The sequence below is a fragment of the Poeciliopsis prolifica genome, unplaced genomic scaffold, assembly GCF_027474105.1.
Source record: "Poeciliopsis prolifica strain line A6 unplaced genomic scaffold, Auburn_PproV2 SCAFFOLD034, whole genome shotgun sequence".
NCBI lineage: Eukaryota > Metazoa > Chordata > Actinopteri > Cyprinodontiformes > Poeciliidae > Poeciliopsis > Poeciliopsis prolifica.
Window position 1 is genome coordinate 455,953 of NW_026562409.1, and position 26,548 is coordinate 482,500.

General features: G+C 44.4%; 3 protein-coding genes across 3 annotated transcripts in view; 2 read left to right on the forward strand and 1 right to left on the reverse strand.

The window, feature by feature from the left end:
• The first annotated feature begins 727 nt into the window (after nt 1-727).
• Nucleotides 728-8,220, forward strand: si:ch73-366l1.5 (FILIA-N KH-like domain-containing protein). Its single transcript, XM_055051867.1, has 4 exons — nt 728-1,094; nt 3,720-4,305; nt 5,991-6,054; nt 8,099-8,220. Exons 1-4 carry the CDS (start codon nt 852-854, stop codon nt 8,100-8,102), a joined length of 897 nt encoding a protein of 298 aa, XP_054907842.1. The 5' UTR covers nt 728-851; the 3' UTR covers nt 8,103-8,220.
• Nucleotides 8,221-14,464: 6,244 nt separating this feature from the next.
• LOC129373795 (uncharacterized) lies at nt 14,465-16,904 on the forward strand. The gene is made up of 3 exons (XM_055051881.1): nt 14,465-15,011; nt 15,444-16,216; nt 16,785-16,904. Exons 1-3 carry the CDS (start codon nt 14,618-14,620, stop codon nt 16,902-16,904), a joined length of 1,287 nt encoding a protein of 428 aa, XP_054907856.1. The 5' UTR covers nt 14,465-14,617.
• A 7,896-nt stretch (nt 16,905-24,800) lies between these two features.
• Nucleotides 24,801-26,548, reverse strand: part of socs7 (suppressor of cytokine signaling 7) — a 16,495-nt gene continuing 14,747 nt past the window's right edge. Inside the window, 1 exon segment of the mRNA XM_055051836.1 lies at nt 24,801-26,548. This exon segment is cut by the window's right edge and continues 106 nt beyond it. The gene's annotated coding sequence lies outside the window, so the exon portion shown is untranslated.

The following is a 26,548-nucleotide window of genomic DNA, read 5'->3' on the forward strand; positions in this document are numbered from 1 at the left end:
TTTATTTCTGGCTCTTATTTTGAAGCTTGTTTATTTTTGGCTCTTATTTTGAAGCTTGTTTATTTCTGGCTCTTATTTTGAAGCTTGTTTATTTTTGGCTCTTATTTTGAAGCTTGTTTATTTCTGGCTCTTATTTTGAAGCTTGTTTATTTTTGGCTCTTATTTTGAAGCTTGTTTATTTCGAGCTCTTATTTTGAAGCCTGTTTATTTCTAGCTCTTATTTTGAAGCCTGTTTATTTCTGGCACTTATTTTGAAGCTTGTTTATTTCTGGCTCTTATTTTGAAGCTTGTTTATTTCTGGCTCTTATTTTGAAGCTTGTTTATTTCTGGCTCTTATTTTGAAGCCTGTTTATTTCTAGCTCTTATTTTGAAGCCTGTTTATTTCCAGCTCTTATTTTGAAGCCTGTTTATTTCTGGCACTTATTTTGAAGCTTGTTTATTTCTGGCTCTTATTTTGAAGCTTGTTTATTTCAGGCTCTTATTTTGAAGCCTGTTTATTTCTAGCTCTTATTTTGAAGCCTGTTTATTTCTAGCTCTTATTTTGAAGGTTGTTTATTTCTGGCTCTTATTGTGAAGCCTGTTTATTTCTGACTCTTATTTTGAAACTTGTTTATTTCGAGCTCTTATTTTGAAACCTGTTTATTTCTAGCTCTTATTTTGAAGCCTGTTTATTTCTAGCTCTTATTTTGAAGCCTGTTTATTTCTGGCACTTATATTGAGGCTTGTTTATTTCGGACTCTTATTTTGAAGCGTCCCGTCAGCTGTCGCGGTCGGGCCGAACCTCCGGGCTGGTTCTGCTCAGAGCGCGCCTACTCCCGCCTGGTCGACACCCGCCACTCTTCGGAACCATCATGGACCTGGACCCGGCCGTGCTGCTGCCCGCCGTCCTGTTCACGGTGGTCGCGGTTTATTTGGCTTCATCGCTGCTCCGCCGGAAGCCCGACAGAACCGCCTCCTGCTCGGCCGGGACCAACAAGCCCAAAGTCGGACACGGAGACGATGTTGCTCCGTCTAGACCGCCGGGAGAACCGCTGCTCTCCGCGGGACCAGAACCAGCAGAGAAGAAGCGGGACTCCCCGGAGCTCAAAGTGAAGGTCAGATTTATGATCGATCTTTGATGTATTTATTGATCTGATTAAAACACTATGGGATCTATTAAAACTTTAAACAATTTTAATCTGCTGCTGATTTTCTCATTTTCAACTCCCTCTAGAAAATGAGGTCCAGATCTTAACGGGTTTACCTGCTTAAATAAAGGAAATATATATGATTATTTCCTCTGACACTGCAGAAGTTCTAGTTATTAATCTGCAGCTTTAATTCATAAATATGTCTGCAGGTAGGAGGAGAGGGAAGTCTGGGCTGATATGGATGTTGGTCATTTTCGAATTTAAACTTATGTTGGAGGTGAACAGTAACGGTTCTGGTTCCCCTGGTATGATCTCATCTGTCAGAGGCCCCGGGTCCAGGGTGCCGGGCCCCCCAGGGTTCCTGGGCCCCCAGGGCCCCCCAGGGTCCCTGGGCCCCCAGGGCCCCCCAGGGTCCCCGGCCGCCCTGCCCCCCTCTGGGCCGACGTCTCTGCTGTGAAACTTGCAGCAGCTGCAGATCCACTTACAGAAGCTCCATAAAGGCTGTTTGTGCAGCAGGAACACAGGCGGGTTGTTCTCTCAGCTCAGCTGTTCTGATTTTTGGCTTGAATGCAGCTCCCAGAACCAGAACCAGGTCAGGTCCAAACACTTCAGAGAACTGAGGCCAACAGCAGGTTCTGTCGGGTCGGTGGTTCTGTGGGAAATGCGCTGCTGTTTTCCGGGCGGCTCCAGATTCCCGGTCAGATTTACGGCCCTCTCTGCTGCAGGGTTGCTGTGTTGCTGCGTTGCTGCAACCTGGTTGCAGGCTCCGCCTCGGGCCTCTGCAGCCTAAATAAGGTGGTTGCAGATAAAGCAGCGGGTCGACCAGATGGCATCAGCAGCGTGTTTTTACCCTCCCTGGAGCCAGAAGGTTCCTCTCCTGCCGCTCCGACCAACATGTTGGACTTCTGGAGGAAACGTTGGCAGCAGCTCCTCCTCATAACGCCTCTGTTTCCTCCTGCAAGTTCTGAGGTTCTGTTGGGAGAGTCAAACTCTTCAGACCCAAACAGAGAGACTTGCTGATTTCTATTGGAAGGTGCTCCTCTGCTAATGCTCTGATAGCTTAGCTTTTGGCCATTTCTGCTAACTTTGAAAGCGTTTAGCGCTCTTAGCTTCTCCTGAGGTGATTTTTCTAGATAAATTCTAAAGCAGTAATTTTTTCAGTTGTTTTCTCAAAGCTTTAAGGTTAGCATGTTTCAGCAGCAGTCGTGTCGGTTTAATCCTCTCTCATGGTATTTCCTCGGAGCTGGTTCCGGTTCCGACCTGCCAGCCAACGGGTCCTCAGCTGCTGGACGCTCACCAGCTCTCCACAGTGGCTGACCCCGAGCCTGACCCCGAGTCTGACCCTGAGTCTGACCCTGACCCTGAGTCTAACCCCGAGCTTGACCCCAAGCCTGACCTTAGCTGGTGCTGAATTGTTGGGAAGTCAGGCGGTCGGCTGAGAACAGAGACGATGCGTTGAGCCAGAGATCAGCCTCCTGATCTCTGGCTCCTGATCTCTGGCTCCTGATCTCTGGCTCCTGATCTCTGGCTCCTGATCTCTGGCTCCTGATCTCTGGCTCCTGATCTCTGGCTCCTGATCTCTGGCTCATTGTCAGAATCTGGTTCCACAAATTTAACGGTAAAACAGGAACCAGATGATCTGCAGCACAACGGCAGGGCAGAAAGACATCAGCAATGACAGGTCCAACCGTCTGCAGTCCGTCAGCCTGCAGAAAGGAAAACATCTCAAACTCCACAGGCCTCAGTTAGCAGACTAAGGGTCAAAGGTCATGAACGGAGGCTGGTTCTGGCAGAGACTCAGACAGATGGTTTCTGGGATTAGAGCAGCAGACGGCTGCTAACGCACCCAGGTGACTTAAACCCACCACTTCCCTCCCGGTTCCATCTGGACCCATCTGGACCGGCCCAGTCTGGGGGGCCGAACCCATCCCAGGTCTGGATCCAGTCTAAAACTGGACCAGGAAGATTTACTGTTCAACTGAAGTTCTGCTTGCTGCTCTGAGCTGGAAATCGGATCGGCGGCTCAGATTCCAAAACGCTCCGACTCGGCACTTCCTGAAGGACGCCGACAGCTGGAGCGATCCGACGGAGCAGAGAGGTCCGGTTCTGAACAGAAGACGTGTGTTTGAACGTGTCCGATGAAAGGAGACGGTTTTAGTTGGAGGAGCAACAGATGATCCTCAGAGACGTTCTGAGGTCAGAACCGGACCGGGTTCTGACCGGGTCGCATTTTACAACAAAATAAATCAGTTTTGAATTTTTAAGTTCTGCCTGTAACAATAGAGCAGTTCTGTCTGAGGTCCGTTACCGGTCAGAACCTGAGTTCAGAATCTGGGGTTCCTCTTGGCTCCCTGCTGGGACTCCTGTCATTACGGTGCTGAGCGTCTACATGGTCCAATACTTGATCCAAATCCAGGTGCTTCCAGCTACATATTTTGGTTCTGGAAGTGGCTGATATCCAAACACGAGTCCAAACGGGTCCGGATCTGTCAGAACCCGCTCTATTTCAGGCGATAAAGCAAACCACTAATATGAAGCAGCTGCCACTGTGTCCAATGCTAACTGTCTGCTAACTGTCCTTCATTCCAGGTGGCACCAGAACCCGCTCCAGAACCGGTGACGGTACCAGAACCAGTGAAGCTACCAGAACCAGTCATCAAACAAGCACCATCTCAAGTACCTTTTCCAGAACCATTAGAAGTTTCAGTACCTGTGACAGAACCAGCTGTAGAACCAGAACCAGCTAAAGAACCAGAACCAGCTAAAGAACCAGAACCAGCTAAAGAACCAGAACCAGCTGTAGAACCAGAACCAGCTAAAGAACCAGAACCAGTCAAGCAGAATTTGGGAAAACTTTCCCCAGAACTAACAGCAGCTCAGAAACGGGTCCTTGAAACATTAAAAGTTGTAGAATCTGTACCAGAACCAGAACCAGTGACGGTCACAAAGACTCTAGTGGACTCATCTGTTGTACCAGAACCAGAATCATCTGCATCTCCAGAACCAGTTAAGGTTTCTGATCCAGAACCAAAACCTGAAGTGGTCCAACAGCCAGAGACTGAACCAGAATTTGAGAAGGTGGATGAGTCTGGACCAGAACCAGCAGCTGAAAATGTCTCTGAACCCAAAGGGCTCGTGCCAGAGGAACCGGAACCAGAGGATAACTCTCTGAACGGTAAGAGGCGTTTCGGGGTGTGGACCTCAGGGCTCTGTCCTCGGCTCCCTGTACTGGTCCAAATAAAACAGGTCAGAACTTTAGGAGCTAAACATTTTTCAGAGGTTCTGAGCCTCATTTTTTATGAGATTAAAAAGAAACAGTCATGCACCAGGGAGGGACATAAATGTATGACTACTGCTGCGTCTTCCTGTCATATTAAGGACAGTCAGAATGGCTGTGGTTCCATCTAGTGGTCGGAGGATGAACTGCGCCTTCCTCATGGAAGTGAGCAATGGACCGTAAATAATCATAACTCTGAGCTAAATTCTGCAGTAAAAACAAATATTTGGCATTACTTGTTTTCTGCATATCAGAATAGACAACATGTGACCAAATTCTACAAGTTATTTCTAATTTGGGTAATTTGAGGCTTTTTAGTGACACCTGGAAACTGGAAATGGAAAAGTCTGTGCATGTATTTTGATAACTTTGAAATATAGGATTATTTCACATTACAAAGAATAATATATAAATATTGATTGATAAATAATTATTTACATAAGTAGGTAGGTACACAGCCTAATAAAATATTTTATTGTAAAACAGGAGCTGAAGGCTCCTGGAAAAGTGAAGAAAATTTTAATGTTCAACTGAAAATATAAAACAGTGTGATTTAATTTGAACTGATTTTATATTAAATAAAACTTTGCAGCAAAGAAGTTTTTTCAAAATTTAGTTGTGACGTTCATTCAAAACTATTTATTTTCACTCAGTTTTAGGAAAAGCAGCATTATTAAAATAATCTTCATTCCTTAAGAAGCTCATGGATCTAATTAGCATCACAACTAAATTTACACTAATGGTGGGTCCAGTGTTGAAATAAATATTTAAATAACTTCACATCTAAATGAACTTAAAACTCATACTGACAGAATTTCCATTGATTCAGCGCCTTCACTGTCGATGCAGAAAACATGTTTAGGTTTGAATCTTTAATAAGTGCCTTCAGGCTTCTAGAGAGGAAAACATGGATCCAGGTGATCATTGTGGGCGGAGATAATTTTGATGTTGTTTATTCAAGACAGAAGCTCACTCAGGAACACGACGTCCGGACACTGAGAGGACATTCAGTCTGAGAGGAGACGCTCCACTCAGGAACCGCCTGAGCGACGCGATGCAGCTTTAACTGCAGCAAACATCTGCTGACAGGCTTATCTAGAAGCTGCAGACGCTGAGGAGCAGCAGAATGAGCCGCAGGGACAGACAGGGAGGAGAGACGGGGAGGACAGACAGGGAGGAGAGACGGGGAGGACAGACAGGGAGGAGAGACGGGGAGGACAGACAGGGAGGAGAGACAGGGAGGACAGACAGGGAGGAGAGACGGGGAGGACAGACAGGGAGGAGAGACGGGGAGGACAGACAGGGAGGAGAGACGGGGAGGAGAGACAGGGAGGAGAGACGGGGAGGACAGACAGGGAGGAGAGACGGGGAGGACATGTCTTCCTCTCTTCCAGTCTCTTTGCTCCAGTTCTTCCTGATGTCCCTCGGTCTCGTTCCTCAGCTGAGCTTCATTTGTCTGAAAAAGGTTTGAGGCTGAAATGCAGGAAGAGCAGCTTGAACCAATCAGATCCAAGCTGCTTCTGACCTGTGATCTGATTGGCTGATCATTGAGCTGCTCTGACCTTCTTCTTCTTTTGTCCCAGATGTTGATGCAGCTGCAGCTCAAATTGAATCCAGCAAGTTGGAGGCGCTGATGGAGGAGCAGAGGTGAGTTTGACCCCTGACCCTATCAGTATAAACTCCCAGCATGCCATCCTGTCTCCTCCATGTCTGTTCAGTTTCCTGCGGCTTCTCTATGCATCTGCAAATATTCAATGTTCAGTTGGGAATGTTCTGGATTGATCAGGAAAACTCTGAGTCTGTGGGAAGATGATCGGATCAGCTGCTCTTAGATTGGATCTGATTTCCTCTGCAGGAGGAAACCTGGTTCTGTAGTTCAGACTGAGTTTCAGAGGCAGATCAGACAGAAAACCAGAGATTCAGATTTAAACTGCAGACTCAACTGAGATCCTGACATTGGTTTGTTCATTTGGATTCTCCAGGATTTCCTCACCAGTTTCCTTTCAGAGTCAAAACCAGCTACATTTTCTGACGGACTGAACCTTTATCTTTCTAGGGTAGAGCTGACCTCTGACCTCACCTGTCTGTAGAGCAAAGACTGTTAGGAGGACATGGTAAGGTGATGCTTCTGCTGACCCTGTAACCCCTTTCTTTGATGCCCCGGTAGCCCCGCCCCCTGATGGCCCAGTAGCCCCGCCCCCTGATGGCCCAGTAGCTCCGCCCCCTGATGACCCGTAGCTCCGCCCCCTGGTGCCTCGGTAGCCCCGCCCCCTGGTGCCCCAGTAGCCCCGCCTCCTGATGGCCCGGTAGCTCCGCCCCCTGATGCCTAAAGCTCAGTTGCTTCAAGCAGACATAGACGGAGCTCATGGAGCCAAATGTTTGCATGAAGGTGACAGAAAGGCATCCTGCTGGTGGGACCAGAACCAGAACTTCAGGAAGAACCCACCAGCCTCATGATCTTGTTGTACAGAATCTCAGATTAAAGTGCAGTTTGGATCCTCCTACTGACTGAAAGCTGAACTGTAATATTTGGAGCAGTTTGACCTCCGACCTGCAGCTCCTGTCTGGGCGTCCCCAAAGACATGCAGCAGATAGTTGAAGTTTTTCTGTTGGTGCAGACTGCCTCCTGCTGGCCAATTTCAGCTGCTACACTTAAACAAACATACTTGTGATAACTTTCTTATCACAAGTATAAGAAAGTGATAACTTTCACAAGTTATCACTTGTTGGAGTTTTTTAAAAGTTTTATTTTGGCATTTGGGTCAAAGTGACTGCAGCTGTGTGCACAGGAAATGATGTGACTGATCAGAAGGTAATGATGAACTGATCGATTGGTTCATCATTACCGATCGATTGGTAATAGACCTTCTCAGCCCCCCCTGAGAAGGTCATGCAGGTGAAAAATAGGAACAGACGGTTCATTTATCAGCAGATTACATCAAGTTATAAAAAATATTTTTTGGAAGTCATTTATGTTTTTTATCTGGATTTGGACTATTTTGCATTGCTGAATCCAAAAATGACATAAATTTTTCTCAATCAGGTTTTTATTCCAATCCGACTTTCTGACTAAAGTGATTACATTTTTTCTGAAATTATCACTTTATTTCTGTTAATATTTCTCATTCAAAAAGATTTTAGGAGAAAATGTTTTCTGTCAGTGTATTAGTTAAATGTTATAAAGTTGGATTTCTGTAAAATGCTTAATAAACACTGATAAGCAAACGGAGCTTTTTTTTGCTCCTGCCCATTTTGTCCTGGATGCCCTTTGAGTTTTTTGATCTGCCAGGCCTGCTTGAGCCCCTCAGCTATGATATTTAGCTAAATGTAAAAATGTAGCTAAATAAACTAGTCTGGCTGCCCTCAGTCTAATAATGACTCAATTTCTGCCTCCATGTTGTTTTTATATTTTTATCAGATGCTATCGCTCCTGTTGTTGGTGAACTGGGCCCAAAACAGAGGCTGACATAACAGACCTCAACTTACATGCAGGTTAACACAAAGTTTGTTTTAAAGGAACATGCAAAGACCTGGGGGTCAGAGGTTTTAACAGGATAAGCCAATTTATTAGGGAGAGCATTCTTAAATCAATAACTCAATAAATAAATAAATAGCTTTTAGGTCTTTAAGTTTCTGCTCCTCAAATAACAACAATTCCTATCTGAATGAATTCTTCTTCTGTCTCTTACAGCTGATTCCAGATGAAGTCCTGAAGAGATGAAGATCAGCAGTTTTTTGAGGCTTCGTTCATGTTTTTGTGGCTTTAGCAGCTCTGAGGTGGAGCAGATGGATGGATGATGGATGATGGATGGATGGATGGATGGATGGATGGATGATGGATGGATGGATGGATGGATGATGGATGGAAGGATGGATGGATGGATGGACGATGGATGGATGGATGGATGGATGGATGGATGGATGGATGGATGGATGGATGATGGATGGATGGATGGATGGATGGATGGATGATGGATGGATGGATGGATGGATGGATGGATGATGGATGGATGGATGGATGGATGGATGGATGGATGGATGGATGGATGGATGGATGGATGGATGGATGATGGATGGATGATGGATGGATGGATGATGGATGGATGGATGGATGGATGGATGGATGGATGGATGGATGGATGGAAGGATGAATGGATGGATGATGGATGGATGATGGATGGATGATGGGATGGATGGATGGATGGATGGATGGATGGATGGATGGATGGATGGATGGATGGATGGATGGATGATGGATGGATGATGGATGGATGGATGGATAGATGGATGATGGATGGATGGATGATGGATGATGGATGGATGATGGATGGATGAATGATGGATGGATGAATGATGGATGGATGATGGATGGATGATGGATGGATGATGGATGGATGGATGATGGATGGATGGATGGATGGATGGATGGATGGATGGATGGATGGATGATGGATGGATGGATGGATGATGGATGGATGATGGATGGATGGATGATGGATGGATGGATGGATGGATGATGGATGGATGGATGGATGATGGATGGATGATGGATGGATGGATGGATGGATGGATGGATGATGGATGGATGGATGGATGGATGGATGGATGGATGGATGGATGGATGGATGGATGGATGGATGATGGATGGATGGATGGATGGATGGATGGATGGATGGATGGATGATGGATGGATGGATGGATGGATGGATGGATGGATGGATGGATGGATGGAAGGATGAATGGATGGATGATGGATGGATGATGGATGGATGATGGATGGATGGATGGATGGATGGATGGATGGATGGATGATGGATGGATGATGGATGGATGATGGATGGATGGATGGATAGATGGATGGATAGATGGATGATGGATGGATGGATGATGGATGGATGATGGATGATGGATGGATGATGGATGGATGATGGATGGATGGATGGATGATGGATGGATGATGGATGGATGATGGATGGATGGATGGATGGATGGATGGATGGATGGATGGATGGATGGATGGATGGATGATGGATGGATGGATGGATGATGGATGGATGATGGATGGATGATGATGGATGGATGGATGATGGATGGATGGATGGATGGATGGATGGATGATGATGGATGGATGGATGGATGGATGATGGATGGATGATGGATGATGGGATGATGGATGGATGATGGATGGATGGATGGATGGATGATGGATGATGGATGGATGGATGAATGATGGATGGATGATGGATGGATGATGGATGGATGATGGATGGATGGATGATGGATGGATGGATGATGGATGGATGGATGGATGGATGGATGGATGGATGGATGGATGATGGATGGATGATGGATGGATGGATGATGATGGATGGATGGATGGATGGATGGATGGATGATGGATGGATGGATGGATGGATGGATGATGGATGGATGATGGATGGATGGATGGATGGATGGATGGATGATGGATGGATGATGGATGGATGATGGATGGATGGATGATGGATGGATGATGGATGGATGGATGGATGGATGATGGATGGATGGATGATGGATGGATGGGATGGATGGATGGATGATGGATGGATGATGGATGGATGATGGATGGATGATGGATGGATGGATGATGGATGGATGGATGTGGATGGATGGATGATGGATGGATGGATGGATGATGGATGGATGATGGATGGATGGATGATGGATGGATGGATGATGGATGGATGGATGATGGATGGATGGATGGATGGATGGATGGATGTGGATGATGGATGGATGGATGATGGATGATGGATGGATGATGGATGGATGATGGATGGATGGGATGGATGGATGGATGGATGGATGGATGGATGATGGATGGATGATGGATGGATGATGGATGGATGGATGGATGATGGATGATGGATGGATGGTGATGGATGATGATGATGGATGGATGGATGGATGGATGGTTTTGTAGTAAACATGTTTCCCACCAGTGTGCCTTCAGGAGTTTTTGTGCGTGTTGAAGCTTTGCGCAGAAACGAAGGAGTGTGTTTTTACTCAGCCTGGTTTTAATCTGTTTCCTAATGATAAACTGTTTCTGTTGATGCTGCAGTTTTACTTTATCTGCTCTGAGCTTGTTTTGATTTAAAACAGGGAATAAAAATGAGAAATAAGTTTTGTTCTTGACATTAATTTCAAGATGTGAAAGATTTTAGTTCATCTAGTTAAAAGTTTCAACAGTTTTAGCTTTTCCAGCTAAGACAGAGAGAACATGTTCAAGATGGCTACATATAATTGATGGCTCAGCTCTCATTGTCATTCTGGGACATTAACTTGATCAGAGATCAGCAGCGCAGTCTTTTCTCGCTGCTCCAGGTTTTTCATCCAACACCAGAAACTCCCAGCAGAGAAACTGCTGTCTGGAAACTTCTCTTCATCTTTGATGGCCTGGATGAAAGCAGACTTTGACTGGACTTCACTGCAACTATCAGGAGGTTCCATCCATCCATCCATCATCCATCCATCCATCATCCATCCATCCATCCATCATCCATCCATCCATCATTCATCCATCCATCATTCATCCATCCATCATCCATCCATCATTCATCCATCATCCATCCATCCATCATCCATCCATCATTCATCCATCCATCATCCATCCATCATTCATCCATCCATCATCCATCCATCATCCATCCATCCATCATTCATCCATCCATCATCCATCATTCATCCATCCATCATCCATCCATCATTCATCCATCATCCATCCATCCATCATCCATCCATCATCCATCCATCCATCATCCATCCATCCATCATTCATCAATCCATCATCCATCCATCATCCATCCATCCATCATTCATCCATCCATCATCCATCATTCATCCATCCATCATCCATCCATCATTCATCCATCATCCATCCATCCATCATCCATCCATCATTCATCCATCCATCATCCATCCATCCATCCATCATTCATCCATCCATCCATCATTCATCCATCCATCATCCATCCATCATCCATCCATCATTCATCCATCCATCATTCATCCATCCATCATCCATCCATCAATCATCCATCCATCATCCATCCATCATTCATCCATCCATCCATCCATCATTCATCCATCCATCCAGGGTTCTGGAAAGTTTTAGTTGCTACAATTCCAAAATAAATTCTTGTGATAATGTTTCCATCTTGTTGTTTTTTTTATGGAGTTTGGGTCAATAATCATCCACTCAGATTGAAGGATTCTGAAAGATCTAATCACGCTTACATTCATACTTTGATGTGCTGATCTATTGGCAACTTGGGATTAAGTGCCTTGCCCATTGGCACATCAACATGTGACAAGAATAGAACACACACATTTTGGATTGCAAGGCAGTGTAATCCCAGCCAGAAGTGTTGAGTTTATTGTTTCTGAAGAGGTGTCTGTACTCTGGTGGCCATATTGTTTTCAGTGCATCTGTTGCTCAGAAATAAATTAATAAATCTCACCTAGATTAAATATTAGCCATTTTCATGGCACTGAAAGAATTAATTCACAAATTATTTCCCGTTCAAAAGGGCGTCCTTTTTCACTGGGACGCCAGGTGAGCCTTAGATAAACATGTTCATGTTTAGGTGATTTATGTGTTTAAAAGCATTTTTCAGCATTACAGAAAGTAAGTTGCTCACATACATGAACCCATGTGTCTGGTTTTCTTTGAACTAAGTATTGATCTCAGTGATCATTTTAATTTCTGCTAAAACTGAATCCAAATGTGAAGTCTGCAGCTCTTTTCTTCTTTTCCTCAGATCCAATTTTACAATCAGATCAACATCCTGCCATGACCTCTGACTGCTGAGATAAAACAAACACTGGCATAATATTTGATGTGACACCGGATTTTGGTCTTTTATTATCCTTGTATGACAGGTTATTAAATAAACTCTCATGTCCTGCTGTTTCATTCAATCTGATCTGTCAGAGCCAGACATTGTTTATTACTGTTTTGATATATTTTATCTTTAATGCCTCCTTTACAAGGTGGAAACAGTCCAGAGTTCATCTCATGTGGGATGCAGGAAGCAGGAAGAGTAAAGTCGGGTAGTTCCTCGCCGCTGACTCATTCATGAACCTGTAAGCTGTAGAGAAGGACATAAAATCTGTTTGTCATATTTGTTGTTTTCCACATTGTCGTCTGTTTTGGTTCCAATCTGGACTGACTGAAGATGAGTCTTTGTAAGGGACAGGAGAACAGAACCGGGTCTTCAGCGCAGAGAGACGATTCCAACATTCAGTCTGGACCTTTGTCAGGTTTAAACCCCTAACATTAGTAAAACACTACCTCGCGAGGAGAGTGCCCCAGAGACGTACATCAGTTACAATCTCCAACACACTCTGAGTACGTCTCTGTTCTCAACGCCTTTTATTTCCTGAGGTCACCCTGGTTACACAAGGACACTGTAGCTCTAAAAGGCGTTGGGTAAATAATTCATCACACAGCTACAGTGCTAGTTCTCATTTCCTAACTAAGTGTTAGATACAAATACAAAGACCAGGAGAATACAATGCCCCTGGGATCGATCTGCGTTTCTTTTATCTTTGAAGCGATGATTCTGTCACCTCAGATGGCGACATCCAGCCTGACAGGAAGAATGGGTCGTTTACATACAACCCAAAGTCTCAGGAACTGAACTTTACGACCAGAGAGACAACAAACAAACTGTAACCTCAGGAGATGCAAAGACAGTACCTTGAGAATGTGTATTGTGTTTGTCACTCCTTCTATGCAACACAATTATCTTGTACATGATAATCTCGTTCTGGACACATCAAACAGAATAAGTAGTCAATCTTCACAGTAACAGTTTTACAGCAATCCAGCAACAAAACAGAAACATTCTTAATCCTATAATGAGATTAACTTAAAGGAAAATATAAAATAAAGATACATTATAAAGATCAATGAGAATAACAAATATTTGATTAATTATATCACAATTTCTCCAACAACCTTCAGACACCAAGTGAGAAACTTTCTGCTGTAAACCAAGCTGGAGATATTTCATCTTCATTTCTTCATCATTGACACACATGAGCTTCAGTACTAAAGTTATTCACCATTTCTAAAAGACAGAGTTTAGAATAACATGAGGCGTTTGGGGTGTTTCGTTCTCTAACTGGTCTAATCCAGCTCAGAGACAATATCTGTACTGTACTTCCAGTTAAACATTGCATTCATACATTTCAATAGTACTGAGATCTGTGATCATATTTTATTGCTTGAAACCAAGTTTTGTCATGTTCCAGTTTTTGTGTGTGTAATTTTTCTGTAAAGTAGACTAAGAGTCGACTACTGTTACTATTTACTGGGTTTCATTGTCGTTTTGCTCTGTGTGTTCAGAGGGAAAAGCAGCAGCCATGTTCCTCAGGTGTGTGGAGGTTCCTCCATCTTCTCAGTGTTAAGTGTTCTTTTCTTTAGTGTTAGTATTTAGTTAATGTTTTATATTGATAATATTTATATTGGTTATATCACTTTTTCTTTGGTGGGTTTTGGTATTAAGTTGTTTACTAGATTGGGTGCACACATTTTAGTAAACGCTTGGTTTATTTAGAATATTAATTATTTTGCTTTTGGTTGAGTTGAAGGACTGGCTGGGAGGAGTTGATTGTCTCAAACCAGTAATTGGAACCAACCATCAGGCTGCGGGAAGCAGGAAATTAGATGTGGAAGATTCCTCCTCTCGCCCTATTGACATCTTCCTCTCACTCTATTGTTATAATATTTATGGTGTTAGGTTGTTTTGTTTTATAGTTGTGTTAAAGTAAAATGTTGTGATTTGAATTTATTTATGTTTATGTATTGGTTGTTTTTGTTTGTTCCCCCACCCCTCCTTGTGTGTGTGTGTGTGTGTGTAGGCTAGCCTTTGTATATAAATTCCCCTGTGTTCATTGAGAAGAGTCAGTTAGTTTGTTTGAGTTGGTATGCTTTAGTTGATTATTTTTTGGGCCCATTTTTCTTATATTTCTTTTTGAAATTTGTTGTAAAAAAATCTTTAACTCTTTGAAAAATTAAATAGTTATTTTTTTTATGCCTTTGTCCTTGAGTTTGCTGGTCGGACCATCACAGTTGGTGTCAGAAGTGGGATCCTCCAGTTAAGGACAAAGGTATATTTCTTAATTTTTTTCTTTTTTTTTTGGAAACTAAAAAAAACCCTAAACCATGAGAGGAGCCAGAGGTGGAGGTGGTAAAACCAAGGCAGCTCCATCAGACAAAGAAGCGCAAACAGAGCATGAAGGGTGTGGTGCAGTTTGTGAAGAGGAGGAAGTGGATGAAGAAGGGAAAGAGCCAACCATATCTGACTTGGCAGGAATCCTGCAGGCCTACATTGGGCAGCAAAAAGATCGAGAGGCACAGTGGGAGCAAGAAATGTCACGTCAGGATTACAGGTTTAAGGCTCTCCAACACCAGTTCAGTTTATTTCAAGAGGAGTTTCAGGCCCAGTCTTCTGCAGGCCTGAGGCCTATTGTGCAAGACCACGCCTCCTCATCTGTTGGATTGAAGCCTGATGTGGATAGTTCACTTCCAGAACCTGCTCTGTCGGCTGTTAAATCAGGTGATTCAATTTCTACACATTTCTATAAAGAACCAAAACTGCAAAAGCTAAGTGAGGAGGATGATATTGAGCATTTCCTCATAACTTTTGAGAGGATAGCATGTGTTTGCAGATGGCCAAAAAGTGACTGGCCATTTCAATTGATTCCACTATTGACTGGTAAAGCCAGGAGTGCATATGTACATATGGATATGGAGGAATCGATGAACTATGATAATGTTAAAGCTGCTATTTTACAGAAATATGAAATTAACAGCGAGACTTATCGTCAGAGGTTCCGTTCTCTTCATGTGGAACCGAATGAGTCTCCCAAGGAACTTTATGTGAGACTTAAAGAACTGTATGGCAAATGGGTTCAACCCCGAGGTAAGACTATTGAAGAGATAAATGACGTCATAATTCTTGAACAGTATTTCCGAATGTTGTCCCCAGAACTCCAAGTTTGGATTAAGGAACGAAACCCCAAAAATGCAGCCGAGGCAGTTTCCCTCGCGGATGCCTTTGTGGCCGCCCGTAGGAAGACTCAACCGTGGGCTTTTAGAACTGCAAAAAGGGAGTTTACTCCAACTTCAGGTAACTCCAGTCGAACTGAAAATGTGAGTAAGCAGTTTGGAAAAGAAAAAGGTTTTTCCCCCGGTCAAACAAAAACTTTGAAAAAACCCATCTGCTATCTATGTGGCCAGGAGGGCCACACAAAGCCTATGTGTCCTCAAAATCCTGCAAACCTCTCTCAGATGTGTTTTGTTCCCAGAGAGAACCATGTTTTGAACAGACAAAACCAGCCACTGATGGAGACAACAGTGGGGATAGAGGGGCAAAAGGTCAAAGCCCTGATTGACACAGGAAGCACCCAGACATTGGTACACCGCAGGTATGTCCCACCGCATATTATTTGCACCTCTGAAACCATACCCATCTGCTGTGTCCATGGGGATGAAAAACAATATCCAACAGCAGATATTTACATGAGAGTGCAAGGACATGTTTACCTGTTAAAGGTGGGTGTTATGGATGCATTACCCTTTCCTGTTGTCTTGGGAAATGATCTTCCAATTCTCCCTGACCTAGTGAATGGTTTTAAAATGTGTAATGTTGTATTGACACGATCCCAAGCAAAGACTTTTGGGGAAGATGAGTCCAGTCTAAGAGCCTTGCCATTTTTTGGGGCTGAGATTGAAGAAGGTCAAACTAAAAACGCAAGTCTCGTGCACAGCGCAAGCGAGAAAAATTCAAACATACCACAGCCCTTCCTGTGTTACCTGAACCTGAGGTGCAGTTAGACTTTGAAATTCCTGATAATATTAGTGAGCTGCAGCACCAGGATGGAAGTCTGACTGACCTTATTAAGAGGGTTGAAGCAGCAGGTGGAGCTGCAGAGGAATTTCATATGCAAAATGGCATCCTCTATAGGAGACATGGAGATGTACAACAACTGGTGTTGCCCAGAAAGGTCAGAAAAACAGTATTAATTTTGGGCCATGCAATTCCCTGGGCTGGCCACCTGGGGAAACATAAAACCATAGCCCGAATCCAACGGTGTTTCTACTGGCCTGGATTACACAAAGATGTTGCCAGCTTTTGCAGGAGTTGTCCTCAATGTCAGAAAACATCCACCAGATTTGCAGCGAGAGCTCCTCTTCAACCCCTTCCTATTATAAATACACCATTTGACCGTTTGGGCATGGATGTTGTGGGTCCAGTGGAGAAGAGCAAATCAGGGACTGAGAACCACCCCATATCACCCGCTGGTACCTGGCAATGCAACCATTCCAGTTTGACGTTCATCACATCCCGGGGAAGCTGAACACGACTGCCGACTACCTGTCACGCTGGCCCATGGAGTTTCCAGAAGAGGGGGAGTGTGTGGAGGTTCCTCCATCTTCTCAGTGTTAAGTGTTCTTTTCTTTAGTGTTAGTATTTAGTTAATGTTTTATATTGATAATATTTATATTGGTTATATCACTTTTTCTTTGGTGGGTTTTGGTATTAAGTTGTTTACTACATTGGGTGCACACATTTTAGTAAACGCTTGGTTTATTTAGAATATTAATTATTTTGCTTTTGGTTGAGTTGAAGGACTGGCTGGGAGGAGTTGATTGTCTCAAACCAGTAATTGGAACCAACCATCAGGCTGCGGGAAGCAGGGAATTTGATGTGGAAGACTCCTCCTCTCGCCCTATTGACATCTTCCTCTCACTCTATTGTTATAATATTTATGGTGTTAGGTTGTTTTGTTTTATAGTTGTGTTAAAGTAAAATGTTGTGATTTGAATTTATTTATGTTTATGTATTGGTTGTTTTGTTTGTTCCCCCACCCCTCCTTGTGTGTGTGTGTGTGTGTAGGCTAGCCTTTGTATATAAATTCCCCTGTGTGTTCATTGAGAAGAGTCAGTTAGTTTGTTTGAGTTGGTATGCTTTAGTTGATTATTTTTTGGGCCCATTTTTCTTATATTTCTTTTTGAAATTTGTTGTAAAAAAATCTTTAACTCTTTGAAAAATTAAATAGTTATTTTTTTTATGCCTTTGTCCTTGAGTTTGCTGGTCGGACCATCACAGGTGGATGACACGTCCTGCTGCGCTGCATGTCAGAACCTCCTGATGGATCCGGTTTGGGCCAGCTGCAGACACTGGTTCTGCAGACAGTGCATGATCGCTTACTGGGACGAGTCAACTCCAAACCCCCCCCCCCGTCTCCAGTGTGGAGAAATGTTCACACCTCTAACTGGACCTCAGGCAGCCAATAAGAGAAGCTCTGTAGAAGGTAAGGCTGACTCCATGGACTGTTAGATTTTAAATGTCTTAAGACATGTCGTCTTGTCCGCATGTCGTCTTGTCCACATGTCGTCTTGTCCGCATGTCGTCTTGTCCGCATGTCGTCTTGTCCGCATGTCGTCTTGTCCACATGTCATCTTGTCCGCATGTCGTCTTGTCCTCATGTCATCTTGTCCGCATGTCGTCTTGTCCACATGTCATCTTGTCCTCATGTCATCTTGTCCACATGTCGTCTTGTCCGCATGTCGTCTTGTCCGCATGTCGTCTTGTCCACATGTCGTCTTGTCCACATGTCATCTTGTCCTCATGTCATCTTGTCCGCATGTCATCTTGTCCACATGTCGTCTTGTCCGCATGTCGTCTTGTCCGCATGTCGTCTTGTCCGCATGTCGTCTTGTCCACATGTCGTCTTGTCCTCATGTCGTCTTGTCCACATGTCATCTTGTCCTCATGTCATCTTGTCCGCATGTCATCTTGTCCACATGTCATCTTGTCCACATGTCGTCTTGTCCGCATGTCGTCTTGTCCTCATGTCATCTTGTCCACATGTCGTCTTGTCCACATGTCATCTTGTCCGCATGTCGTCTTGTCCGCATGTCGTCTTGTCCACATGTCGTCTTGTCCACATGTCATCTTGTCCTCATGTCATCTTGTCCGCATGTCATCTTGTCCACATGTCATCTTGTCCACATGTCGTCTTGTCCGCATGTCGTCTTGTCCGCATGTCGTCTTGTCCGCATGTCGTCTTGTCCTCATGTCATCTTGTCCGCATGTCATCTTGTCCACATGTCATCTTGTCCACATGTCATCTTGTCCGCATGTCGTCTTGTCCGCATGTCATCTTGTCCTCATGTCATCTTGTCCACATGTCGTCTTGTCCGCATGTCGTCTTGTCCGCATGTCGTCTTGTCCACATGTCGGCTTGTCCACATGTCGTCTTGTCCACATGTCGTCTTGTCCACATGTCGTCTTGTCCTCATGTCGTCTTGTCCTCATGTCGTCTTGTCCTCATGTCGTCTTGTCCTCATGTCGTCTTGTCCTCATGTCGTCTTGTCCTCATGTCGTCTTGTCCACATGTCGTCTTGTCCACATGTCGTCTTGTCCTCATGTCGTCTTGTCCGCATGTCGTCTTGTCCTCATGTCGTCTTGTCCACATGTCGTCTTGTCCACATGTCATCTTGTCCACATGTCGTCTTGTCCTCATGTCGTCTCAGGGCACTTTACAAAAATCAGTCATTTCAATCCAATCATCCATCAGTTATCAAACAGTTCAGTTCGTCATTCTTTCCTGTTTTAAAGGGTTTGTTTCTGAGGAAACTAAACCGGCAGCATTTCCTCATAGATCAGAATGTCTCATATAAGAGTTTTAATAACATGCATCATTTTATCTGTGACACCAAAGACTCTCAGAGACTCACTGGCTCTGATGCCCGGCAGGAGCTGCAGCGGCCCGGCAGGAGCTGCAGCGGCCCGGCAGGAGCTGCAGCGGCCCGGCAGGAGCTGCAGCGGCCCGGCAGGAGCTGCAGCGGCCCGGCAGGAGCTGCAGCGGCCCGGCAGGAGCTGCAGCGGCCCGGCAGGAGCTGCAGCGGCCCGGCAGGAGCTGCAGCGGCCCGGCAGGAGCTGCAGCGGCCCGGCAGGAGCTGCAGCAGCCCGGCAGGAGCTGCAGCGGCCCGGCAGGCTGCAGCGGCCCGGCAGGAGCTGCAGCGGCCCGGCAGGAGCTGCAGCGGCCCGGCAGGAGCTGCAGCGGCCCGGCAGGAGCTGCAGCAGCCCGGCAGGTGTCCCACGTTGTTACAGGAATAAATTGACGCAGCAGATCCACTTCGCTGTCAACTGCTTCACCTTCACATAAAATAAATGAAGAGAATGGATTCAGCTATTTCTCATTCCTCATCTTTCCTCTGCAGATGGAAATGATGATCCTGTAGAGATGGAAAGGAGGGGATCTGAGGAGACAGTCGACTGACAGAAAGACTTTAGTTTGTGTGTGTATGTGTGAATCCTGGTGATGGGTCGGGTTGGGGGTAAACTGTGGACATGAATGGAAGTCAACATAAAGTTCCCACAAAACCCAAAAACATGTCAGTGTGTGTGGCGGTGATCGCTGCATCTCTGATAACGTGTCATAGAGTTTCATAGATGCTGCCGGTTCAGATTGTTCTTCTGATCCTGAGGTTGAAACGCTGAAGGTTAAGAAACGTTGAAGCTCCAAACCTGATGGAGTTGATCCATTAAAGTTAAAACCAAATCCTTGAAACTCAATTTTTATAATATCTCAGAAGAAAAAACCTTACAGTCCATTAAAATAAACTTATTTAATTATTTCATCATAATGAAAATCTCACAGGAAATTCTTTTTTCATATTTGATTCCAGACTGCCTGAAAGTCTTTAAGAAGTTGTGTTCAAAAGTTTTGCAATGTGGCTCAAAGTTACTGAGTTCAAGGATTTCAGGGACCATTTTCAATTCTTATTCAATTAAAACTGGACCATTTTAATGCAACAAAAAGAATAAGTTATTGTAGCTCCAAAAACTGTCTCAGACATTTGCTTTAAAAGGTTCACAGTCTCCTGAGCTTTTTTGGTCTAAAAGTATTTTAATTTATTTCCAGCAGCAAAAGAGAGAACATTTTTCAATGAGCTTTACATCCAAGTCTGTTTCTGCTTAAAAAATTGCTTTTTTTGGGCGTAAAAACACGGCTATTCCAAGAAAAATAAGAACCGAGTTCCCACACAAATCCATTCTAAGGGCTGTGATGCATTTCCTACTGATGGGGTCTGAGTGCAGAGCAGTGGCGGAGCTAGACTTTTTTTCAAGCGGTGGCCAAAGGCTGAGCAAGGCTTTATCAGAGGGTCCATATACAAATGATGAACAAAAGGAAACAAAATTTTCTCTCACACTCAAATTAAAATGGTTTATTAACGAAGATTTGCCATGACCAAACAAGACGTTAAACGGCTCTATGGACCAGTGAACATGTAAATGTAAACTCAGAGCCCAGAATATGACCAAAAACAAATTCTCAAAAATAAATAAATTAATAAATAAACTGGTGCTTCTGGTGTGCAATAGGTTGTGCTGGGTGGGGGCAGTTCAGTGCCATTTCCTTCTGCTTCACTGTCTTCCTCCCCAGAGTCTGAATCTGAATCTGTATCACCCTCATCTCTCTCTGGAACTTAACTGGAAATGCATAAACAGACACAATAAAAATGCAAAAAGCATCATGCTAACCTTTAGAATTAGGCTTATTGGATTTTACTACTTAATAACTCTCTATCAGCCTCTAACCCGCTGGTGATCCACTTGGGCCTGGAGTCCTGGCTGGATTCTCCAGGTTGGTCGGTGCTGCAGGGTTCTGTCTGGTCCTGGTCACTGCTGCATGGTTCTGTCTGGTCCTGGTCACTGCTGCATGGTTCTGTCTGGTCCTGGTCACTGCTGCAGGGTTCTGTCTGGTCCTGGTCACTGCTACAGGGTTCTGTCTGGTCCTGGTCACTGCTGCATGGTTCTGTCTGGTCCTGGTCACTGCTGCAGGGTTCTGTCTGGTCCTGGTCACTGCTACAGGGTTCTGTCTGGTCCTGGTCACTGCTGCAGGGTTCTGTCTGGTCCTGGTCACTGCTGCAGGGTTCTGTCTGGTCCTGGTCACTGCTGCAGGGTTCTGTCTGGTCCTGGTCACTGCTGCAGGGTTCTGTCTGGTCCTGGTCACTGCTGCAGGGTTCTGTCTGGTCCTGGTCACTGCTGCAGGGTTCTGTCTGGTCCTGGTCACTGCTGCAGGGTTCTGTCTGGTCCTGGTCACTGCTGCAGGGTTCTGTCTGGTCCTGGTCACTGCTGCAGGGTTCTGTCTGGTCCTGGTCACTGCTGCAGGGTTCTGTCTGGTCCTGGTCACTGCTGCAGGGTTCTGTCTGGTCCTGGTCACTGCTGCAGGGTTCTGTCTGGTCCTGGTCACTGCTGCAGGGTTCTGTCTGGTCCTGGTCACTGCTGCAGGGTTCTGTCTGGTCCTGGTCACTGCTGCAAGGTTCTGTCTGGTCCTGGGTCACTGCTGCAAGGTTCTGTCTGGTCCTGGTCACTGCTGCAGGGTTCTGTATGGTCCTGGTCACTGCTGCAAGGTTCTGTCTGGTCCTGGTCACTGCTGCAGGGTTCTGTCTGGTCCTGGTCACTGCTGCAGGGTTCTGTCTGGTCCTGGTTTTTGCCTCTTTAAGAAGAACTGGAAGATCTTCCCTTTTCTCTTCATTTGGGCTCTACACAAAATAAGACAGCCTGGTATTTAGACTCCATGACTGTTTGGCAGAGACAACATTTTAACTATTATTTAAACTATAGTTTTTAGTTTCCTGTAGCTAACTAAAATAATACTAAATTAAAAATACATTAAAATTAATTAATATAACTAGTTAGGTTATAATTCAAAGCTTTCATATGACATAGCCTACTTACATTTCAGTCATTATAAAACTTAATGGTTTTTCTCATATCTTACCGCACATTTCAAGCAAGAGCTGGGAGATATAAAACATTAGAGGGCAGCATGTCACTAAAACATGTTAAAAGAATCTGTCTAAAACACGATCTATTAGCACTAGCATGGCTAATATAATAAACGAGGCACTACGCAGCGGTACACAACCATTTTGTTTCTTTTTAGAAATGTATGACAAGAGCCGCCTCTCATTAGGAAGGAAACAGCGGTTACTGCTGAGCGGTAAAATGTTGGAAATACCTGCAAAACTCCTGACGGTGTAACTCTAAAGCCGTTGATGTGTTTTGGATCAAGCAGAACTATGTCAGTTTAACCAATGAACAGCGTCGGGCATCGGGCTGCCTTCAGGGACAGTCGGAAATTACAGTTTTCCTGGCAAATCTTTGCCGATCTCATAAGTATTATATTTTAAAATTACAATTTCCAGTGGGGTGGCAGTAGGGGGGGCAAGGGGTCTGTTGGGGGTGGGAAGTGCCACCCGGCCACCCCTCTGGCTCCGCCACTTGTGCAGGGATCCCTCCCAACACAGATGAGCCCCGGTTCCGGGTGGGTCCAGCATCCCTCGCCGCTGAGGATTATCTCCTAATGTGTGTCCTGCTTCCTTGGGGAAAAAGCAGCTCAACAGGCCGAGAGGCAGCAACTAAAACTGTGTTTAAGTGTTTCCTCCTGTTCTTGGTGAAATCAGACGCTCTTCCCTTCCTGCTCCTCTTGCTCTGGTTTGTCTTTCTCTATGTTTTTGGAGCCTTTCTTTGCACATCCTCCGGATCGACAAATTATTGAACTGAGCGGTAAAAATACCGCTGTGTGTAAAAATACGGTCTCTCAATCCAATGGATGAAATCTTCTGGACAAGAACAGGCAGCATGAGGCTCCTTCCCACCTCCTGTTCTCCATGCAGCTGTGGAGCCCAGGGATCCCAATGACATAATTCCTGGATAACATCTGGGAGTTTTTGCTGCGTGGTTTCATGGCCCTTTGATGCCTTCACTCACGTCTTTGTTTTGTCTGAATGTTGCCTTGTGTCCTTTCTTCTTTTTATTTTGTTCCCCTTTCTGTGACCATTTGGTTTTTCCACTAATTTAGGTTTCTGTGTTCAGGTGTCCACAGCTGTCCCTCGTTTCTCCTGATTGTCTTCCCTGTGTCTTTATTCCCACCTGTTTCTTGTTCCCTTGTCGTAAGTTGTCTTTGCTGTGGCGTCGTTTCCTGTTGCCCAGTTGTTACCAGAGTCTGAGTTTCCATCCTTCTGCTGTATTCATCATTAAATCATCACTTTTCTCACCATAACCAGGGTCCACCGCGTCAACCTCACATCATGACACTTTTTTATTTAGAAACTGTGGAGTACTCACTTTCAACCCAGAAAAGGAATTAGATTAGTAACTCTTTAGCCTTTGTTTTAAATAAAATGTAGAGTACTCACTATTTAGAGCAGGGGTGTCAAACTCCAGTCCTTAAGCCGCCGTCCTGCAGATGTACCTCAGATACAAAACACAGGAATGAAATGGCTTAATGACCTCATTATTGTATTCAGGTGATGCAGCAGAGGCTCAGCTAGAGGTTGCAGGACGCCGACCCTGCAGGACTGGATGTTGACACCCTGATTTAGACCAAGATTATATTTCTTCATTCTTAGATTATTTTGCAGACTCCTATTACTGCAACTAAGAAAAGGAATTAGAACAAACATAGAATCCAGAAAAAGTTCAGTTTTTATTATTACTTAGAAACTGTGGAGTACTCATTAACTTTTACAAGTTTAGAGCGTACTCACAAAGTCCAGAGATACTTATTTATACGTATCTACAATCTCAGAACAGAAGCATCTAGTTCACGCACTTTAGATCAACATTACACACTTTTTCTTCTTTCGTCTGTATTTCTTTTTTATTCCTGTGAAGCACTTTGTGTTGCCTTGTTGCTGAAAATGTGCTAAAGAATTAAAATGACCTTTACCTCAGTGGCGACCCCTTGTTGTGGGAGCTGGTACTGCAAAAATAAATGCCCCACAGGAAGTATCATTTAACCAATGAATAAACCTGCAAGTGTCTGTGAGTGTGTGTGTCTGTGTGTGTGAGTGTGTGTGTGAGAGTGTGTGTGAGTGTGTGTGTCTGTGTGTGTGTGAGAGTGTGTGAGAGTGTGTGTGAGTGTGTGTGTCTGTGTGTGTGTGTGTGTGTGTGTGTGTGTGTCTGTCTGTGTGTGTGTGTGTTGAGATGTCCTATATCGCTATTATTATTGATTGATCCTAAAGTTCATCTTATTCTGATGAAAGTTGTGTTAAATAATTATTTGGAAGCTTATCCTTAAAATTATTTTATGAAAATGTCTTTAGAATAAATCTGTAAATGAAACTGAAATCTATAATTACATTTTTAAACAAAGCTGAAAGAATGTAAAAATATTTTTAAGGGTAATAAGCTGGAATATTTGCCATTTCAGGCAGGGGTGACCTCTGACCTGCAGTTTGTTCCTGACGCTTTGTTTCAGTTTATTCTCTGTTTACATTTCATTAAAGTTTGTATTTTGAGACCAATAAAGTAAAACTTGCAGGTTTTTGTCTCATTGAGGACAGACGTTCATCCCCAGCGTGTTTTATTAACGACACACCAACAACATTTACAACCGTTTGACATCATGGAAGTGTCCGAGCAGGACGTCTGGGTCCCGCCTCCAGTTTTCCCAGAGTTCCCAGTGTCCGTCCTCCCGGAAACTGGAGGATGCTGACGTGGTTGTAGCTCAGTAGTCGTCATGGTAACCCTGCTCTAAGTGTTTTGGTAATGTTGCCGTGGCGGCGCGACCGTCGCCTCCAGGATCTGGATCCCCGACAGCGAGTGACGCTCCAAACATCCCAACAACAACAGCTGGGAACATCATCCATCTGTTGCCGCTTCATTCCTCAGAACCAGGAATGAGTCCAAACAGGTCGGATAAATCTCCCAAACAACCAGAACCAGAACCAGAACCAGAACTGATTGTAAAAACTGATGTGAACAAGGCGCTACATGGAGGAACCAGAACCGGTCGGGTTCTGGTCACAAAGAAGCTCCAGGAAACTAGAATCAATAATCTCAAGAAATCAAGTAGAGAGAAAATTAAACATAATAACACCTAAAAATAGGAGTTTTTATTTAAAACTGCTTAAATAAATCTAAAAAAATGCTTCCCTCTTTAATTTCATATCTTATTTTGTACCTTAATTAATTTCAGGCTGATATTAGAAATTGTTCAGTGGTGAAATAAAAGTTTCATTTTTAAGTTTAGCTAATGCGTTCAAAAATATGAATAGCTTGGCATTTAAAATTTTAATTACATTTTAAATTTGAACATTTTCCAAAATCAAAGTGCTGAAAATGCAAAGAATTGGCTGCTAGAGGTTCTGATCAGGTTCTGATCAGGTTCTGATCAGGTTCGGTTCCTGGAACCAGAAACTTTTACACCAATCAGTTTCATCATCATCACACCTTCACCTAGGCTCCGCCCCCTTCACACCTGCAGTCGTACCTGAACCAAACGCAGCAACAGCAGCTGCAGCAGCTGCAGCAACAGCTGCATCAACAGCAACAGCAGCAGCAGCAGCAGCAGGACAAGTCAGAGAAAACAGATGATGCTTCATTAATATCCATAATCCAGCGGAGAGACAAACAGCAGAACAGACCAGACTGAGCTGCAGATTTAAACTCAAATCTTCTTCCTCATGTTTTGGCTTGGAGATCCGTCCCCTTAAAGCCCCGCCCACTTCGAGCTGACAGAGGATTTAATCCGGGTCCGGTTACCAGAATCATCACATTTAATAACAGAAAGAAACTAAACTTCAGGTGAAGAAGTAAATACCTGAACCATCTTTGAGTTTAAAGCTGCAGTTCATTGATTCAGAAAAATATCCTTCAATTTCTTTTAAAAGCAGAAAAGTCTGAAAATTACAGAAGTAATTAAAGATTCAGAATATCTGATTTAAAAGTTGAGTGATGATTGGCTGATTATCAGAGCAGCTGATCAACATATGGTACCACCGAACAGCGCCCCCTGCTGAGGCTCCAGCAGAAAGGGAAGTAAACATATGATCCATCCAGAACCGACAGAACCGTCCCGGTTCCGGACGTCGAGCTCCGCAGCCATTTTTGGGATCCTGGAGGCGACTGACGGTTCCTCTCCGTCCCGACAGCGACGTCACGCTCCCTTCAGTCCAGCTGATCAGTGATGACATCAAAAAGGAGGCGGAGTCTCCTCATCCCCTGTCCCTTGCCTGGTGACTCCCTGCGAGCCAATCAGAGGAGGCAGGATCATCTGAAACCCGCCC

What these genes read in the sequence shown, in the direction of transcription:
- si:ch73-366l1.5 (XM_055051867.1), top strand. Translation starts at nt 852, where the DNA reads ATGGACCTGGACCCGGCCGTGCTGCTGCCCGCCGTCCTGTTCACGGTG. An exon ending in CCCCGGAGCTCAAAGTGAAG is followed by an intron (nt 1,095 to 3,719) that starts GTCAGATTTATG and finishes CCTTCATTCCAG; the next exon opens with GTGGCACCAGAACCCGCTCC. An exon ending in AGAGGATAACTCTCTGAACG is followed by an intron (nt 4,306 to 5,990) that starts GTAAGAGGCGTT and finishes CTTTTGTCCCAG; the next exon opens with ATGTTGATGCAGCTGCAGCT.
- LOC129373795 (XM_055051881.1), top strand. Translation starts at nt 14,618, where the DNA reads ATGAGAGGAGCCAGAGGTGGAGGTGGTAAAACCAAGGCAGCTCCATCA. An exon ending in TCTGTCGGCTGTTAAATCAG is followed by an intron (nt 15,012 to 15,443) that starts GTGATTCAATTT and finishes TGTTGTCCCCAG; the next exon opens with AACTCCAAGTTTGGATTAAG. An exon ending in AAACTAAAAACGCAAGTCTC is followed by an intron (nt 16,217 to 16,784) that starts GTGCACAGCGCA and finishes CAACCATTCCAG; the next exon opens with TTTGACGTTCATCACATCCC.